The sequence below is a fragment of the Melanotaenia boesemani genome, chromosome 10, assembly GCF_017639745.1.
Source record: "Melanotaenia boesemani isolate fMelBoe1 chromosome 10, fMelBoe1.pri, whole genome shotgun sequence".
Lineage (NCBI taxonomy): Eukaryota > Metazoa > Chordata > Actinopteri > Atheriniformes > Melanotaeniidae > Melanotaenia > Melanotaenia boesemani.
In genome coordinates this window covers 12,609,259-12,614,588 of record NC_055691.1, presented here as the reverse complement: position 1 = coordinate 12,614,588, position 5,330 = coordinate 12,609,259, and the positions used below count along the sequence as shown (strand labels likewise).

At 37.4% G+C, this 5,330-nt stretch overlaps 1 protein-coding gene across 1 annotated transcript; it reads left to right on the top strand.

The window, feature by feature from the left end:
• Positions 1-708: 708 nt before the first annotated feature.
• On the top strand, positions 709-5,075 carry LOC121647525. The gene is made up of 14 exons (XM_041997047.1): positions 709-786; positions 1,095-1,250; positions 1,333-1,377; positions 1,466-1,553; positions 1,788-1,871; positions 2,067-2,155; positions 2,289-2,391; positions 2,498-2,614; positions 2,786-2,868; positions 3,381-3,419; positions 3,910-3,970; positions 4,506-4,634; positions 4,736-4,831; positions 4,992-5,075. The coding sequence occupies exons 3-14, from the start codon at positions 1,340-1,342 to the stop codon at positions 5,073-5,075; spliced, it is 1,011 nt and encodes a 336-aa protein (XP_041852981.1). The 5' UTR covers positions 709-786; positions 1,095-1,250; positions 1,333-1,339.
• The last annotated feature ends 255 nt before the right edge of the window (positions 5,076-5,330 follow it).

The window sequence follows — 5,330 nt, the reverse complement described above, 5'->3', positions numbered from 1 at the left end:
GCAGATGGGCTCCTAAGTTTTGCCCATCCCCCAAACATTTATGTTTCAACAATAGGACAAGGCAGATGTTTTTCCAGCCTAACGATGGAAGACTCTGTGAACCCTCTCCTGAGAACATTGTTGCTGCGCTACAGAAAACACTGAGAGTTGAGCTGCCTTGGGTCAAAACCCTGCAGTTCCGAAGGCACGCCCCAGACATAACCTGTCCTGAAACAACAAGGCAGCACCCAATCACTGGTAGTTCCAATCACTACTCACTCTATGACAGATTCCATCAAAAGAATCAAAAAAGGCATGAGGAGCTTCTTAGAAGCCTTGACATTGCACCAGACCTGGCTTTTGTTAATTCCTCTGAGGCTGAGCAGAAGAATAGGGAACTGTCTTATGACAGATACTTCCTTTGCCAGCTTAAGGAATCACATTTTTTATTTTGTTTACGTGTAGTGTTTCATTTACAAAATGAGCAGATAAACCAAACATTTATCAAACAGATAAAAAAACAAACAGATGTCACTACACACATTGGTGCAGATGGGCGACTGCTCCTCCAAACAGCAGGTAATTCTAGGCAAATTTTTGTTTCAGAGATCTTTTGTAAGTGTGGCTGTGCTTGTGAGAAATTAATTCCTAGATTATTGACCATGTGTATCTATTTTGTGATTGTACCATTCAGAAACAGTGCTACATGTGCACAAACCTGAAATAAAGTTCAAGGAGGAAGAGGCACCAAAACCACAAGGAGTGGGTTTCTCAGTGAGCCTCTTCCACATTCAGGAGGACCTAAAGGTAATTTTTTTGCCTTACAGATTAGCGACAACAAACTTTGCTGCTAATAATTTAAAACACATGTGAGTGGGTCAAGAGTGAACTGTAATTGTACACTTCAGACATAGTTTCATATGGACAAAATGTGTTGTGTCACAAGACCCCCAAAATGCATGCGTCCCCATATGTTTGATCATGTTGTTTACAACTTTGTCTTTGATTTGTCTCACATTTCTTACATATAACTTCCACTTTTACAAAAATGTAAGACCTTTCTGTTGTCGCCATCCTTTTTTAACGCTGCTAATCAACAATGTCTAATCGACTAGACAAAACTGGTTGAAGTCTACCAAGGACCTGAGACACATTATGCACTCGTGAAATTGGACAATGCTTTTGTCTACATGAGGGATCTGGAAAGTCTTTGCCCCAGGCCTCTTCTGGAAGATATCTTTGAGGGCACATATCCTTGACTCACAGATGATGTATGTAGCTGTTTCTCGTTTGATCCTGTGTGGATGATAAAGCAAAAGACATTTATAATTGCCAAATACATCACTGTTCCAGGTGGTGAATGCCAGAATTGTCCAGTTGGCCAGGAAAATGGACAATGTAAGACAAATTTGAATACAATTTACTTCATTAAATAATCTGCAGAGACAATTCACCTACATCAAAATGACATGTTATGAATCTACAGACGCTTTGCAAACATTCCATTTCATTGCCTGGTGGAGAAATTGGATAAATGCAGAATCCATCAACACACGGCATTTGAATGCATCCAGGTGAGTTTGTCTGAGCAAAGTCCAAACATATCTCTATGCTGCTAGTTATATTATGATTATGTTTTGTAAACAATAAATACAAACTTTGTGTTTTGAAAGTTTTATTTAAATGGTACCATGGTAAACTTATTTGTTTAAAACTATTTGTGGGAAAACAACTGTAATTAGTAACTAAAATAATTTCTTTGCTATATATAAGCAAATCTAATAAAGCTTTTTATTTTTTTTAACAAGGAAATAAACCAGAATTCTTCTGTCCTATTTCCTCGTGTGGTTGGACACTCGACTCCAGAGACAGGGAATCATTTCATTCTTTGGGTGAGTACTTGTTTTTACTAAAATGTTATGAGTTTTCTTTTAGTATTTGGCAGCCGGTGAATGATTATAACTTTCTATTATGTAGTTATTATTTAAATTTCAGTGACAATAGAAGGGTGCTCCAGAAAGCATCTGTTGTGATAGTCATATCTCCAGTACATAAACAAGTATGAACAATAACAACCTCTTTTGCAGGTTTTGAATGGCCTCACAAAAGAAATCATGGTGTACGATTCCATGAGGCACCACATGGTCATTTCTCCACAGGACATGGATATACTCAGGTATTGCTTTATAATCTTTATAATATTGGCACCTCTAAATGGCAAATGGGAAGGACCACAGATTGCAAATGCAAACAGATAGATGCTAATGGTATATCATCATTTCATAATTTGCAATTGTTTCTATTTCAAGTCGAGCATTTGAGAAAATATGGAAACTCAAAGAATGGACGGTGACCTTCCCAAACCAGTGGAGGCAGGAGGACAGTGTTAACTGTGGCGTGTTTGTCTGCACAGTAAGTATTGCTAATTTGATAGACATGTTATTGCAAATTAATTTGGAATGACATAGACAGTCCTCCAATAAAAAAAATAAAAAAATAAAAACATTGTTGTTGCCAGGCAGCAGACCTATACATCAGGGGACTGCAAATGAAGACTGAAGCCCTGAACCAGATACAACTGGGCCAGCTCAGAGTGTATCACGCAACCTCCCTGATGGCTGATGTGGTTCCAAAGGTTAAACAAATAAAAAATGTGACTTACTTTACTTCAATTACTCATTGACCTATTAAAAGCAACTACGCTTCGCTTACAAGTAGGATTCACCTGAATTTAGGGTGGGCCAGTTAATAGAAATATGTTATGGATTATATAACTGTGACAAAGTATTTTTCCATTTTCAAACAGGGACAAAAAGTGCGTGAAAATTGCATGGTGGAGGTCATTCATGGCTGCATTTTCTATGACTCCAGCGGAAAGGGACAGAAAAAGTAAGCTATACATTAGCAACTCTACCTTTTTTAAAGTTTTAGATATGTTGTTACTTGTCATTTCATGTTGGGGTAACATAATATAGGATAGAAAGGAAGAAAATTACCATACATTTATAATTTGTCTTGCAAAAACCATTTTGAATGTATAAGTTTCAACACTCTTATAAATGTATGCAAGTTGTCACTTTTTTTGCTATTGTGATGTTTACCACTACAGTTAGAATATTCAGAACAAATAGAAGAAGTATTGTTTGAAAAATTGCTCAGTGCACTATTATTAAAGGGGAGTATACGATCTTGGTGAGGCTGGATTTCCTCAGCTTGAAAACAACATGCTCATGATTAGTTCAAAGTTTATTCTAATTGCAAATAAAAAGAATACTTTGATAGCATGAATAATACTTTGTTTGTAGGAATGCATTTGTAACTTGAACATCAACATTGTGAGCATCCAGAAACTACAACAAAAGGCGATCCCAGTGTGTCATTCACTTTTGTCTATATTTCAGGAGGTTGTATCCACACACAAACAAAGAAAACTGGATAAAGTGTGAGTCATGTAATGGTTGGCTTCATATTTAATGTGCCACGTGTGACCTATCAGCACCTGCTGACATTTTTACATGTGGCTGTGACCTGGATGAGCCTTACATATGTTCAAGGTGGGAACAAATCTATAATTTGCATGTAAATATTTTTTCAATTTGAAGGTCGACCTGTAACTCTATCTTCAGATATTAGGGGGGGCGGCATGGCTCAGTGGGTAGAGTGGTTGTCCTGTAACCCAAGGGTCACCGGCTCGATCTCGGCCCGGAGAGTCCATGTTGGGGTGTCCCTGAGCCAGACACCGAACCCTCAATTGCTCCTGATGGGTCGTGGTTGAGCACCTTGCATGTCAGCTTCCACCATCAGTGTGTGAATGTTTGTGTGAATAGGTGAATGTGACGTACTTTATGTGTATATATATATATGTAAGTACAGACCTTTTACCATTGGGCTTATATTCTGTTTTTTTTTTTTACATATATCACTTTGCAGTACTATGAACTGCCTGCACAAAGATGGAGTCCAAGGCCTGATCTCAGAGGAGCGAATCAAGGTCTGTAACATTTATGTATTTAGTTTTTACAGTTGCACTCATAAGTTAACATACCCTGGCAGGTCATTTACAGAGACTCTGAATGATGGTAGGAAAAAAATGATGCATGGTTATTGGTCTGATGAACCAATTTATTATCATCTTATTATCTTTACTCTTTTACATATAGTGAAAACAGAAACAACTCAAATGGCCCTGGCCAAGTTTACATATCCTTGCTTCTAGTACAGCATATTTCCCCTTTAACAGTAATAACAGTTTGAATGATAGGAGTTAAAGATCAGACACTATATTCTCATTCACAAAAAGCTTCTCTCCCTTCTCCCCCTAGAAAGAAGAAATATCTTCTGATATCTACCAAAACTGAAATATTGGAGATCTTCTTTGTATATTGCTGAATAATATTGAGGTCAAGAGATTTAAGAAGCACCCTAGAGCCCTCACTTTATTTTGCAGCAGCCTATGACAGGGCAGGTCAGTTTGGACATATGGTAAATTAGGTTGCAGTTTCAAACATCTTTTTCTTAATGTACAGACTCTGAAAGACCTGTTGGACAGTGGGAAGAGAAAGTCTCAGAGAATGTTTTTGTGGGAGAATCCTGGGCAGAACATCGCACTAAAGCAAATTCTGAATGGCAGGCCATTAGCTTTTAGCGAAAAACATGTAAGTATGAAATTATAATGTAGGTGGTAATTTTTCCAGACCAGTGTGAAGACTGTAACTGGTGCAGTATGTACCAAAGAGCTTTTGTCTTTATCTTGTAGATGGAAGAGCTAATTGACAGAATCAAAACCACGTTAAAGTTGAACTACAATGATCTGAGGATTGTGGATTACATCATTGATGTCATGGTTCCAGAGGTAGGCCTTATTTTAGTAAGGTTTAGTAGGTTTTTTTTAGTACAAATGTATTTAATCTTTCTCTAATCACAACATATGTTGGTACCATTTTTATGTTTGCATCTTTAAGTATTTATCAAGGTACCTCAATCTTTCAAATCTTTTTCTCAAAAATAAACAGGTCACAATCGACATCCTCATGACATTTGAGGGGATAACCAGGTACCAGGCAGAAAAAATCCTCGGAACAGTGCTGGATGCATAAATATATAAAAAAATGTTTTGTGTAAAAAACTGTTATGGTGTATGTGTCTGCTTTTTAGGGCAAATGCTAGGTGTAGATTCAGATCAGTGTATGTTAGGGCTGTGAGTAATTTTCAGTACCCCCAGGAAATGGTTGGAAACCTTTAAAATTCACTACATTTTATAATGCAGGTAGGAGTCAGGGTGGTGGTGACATGTAGGGAGGACATAAACTCCTAAACCAAACTAGTAAACTCTATTTACAAGATAAGTAGCA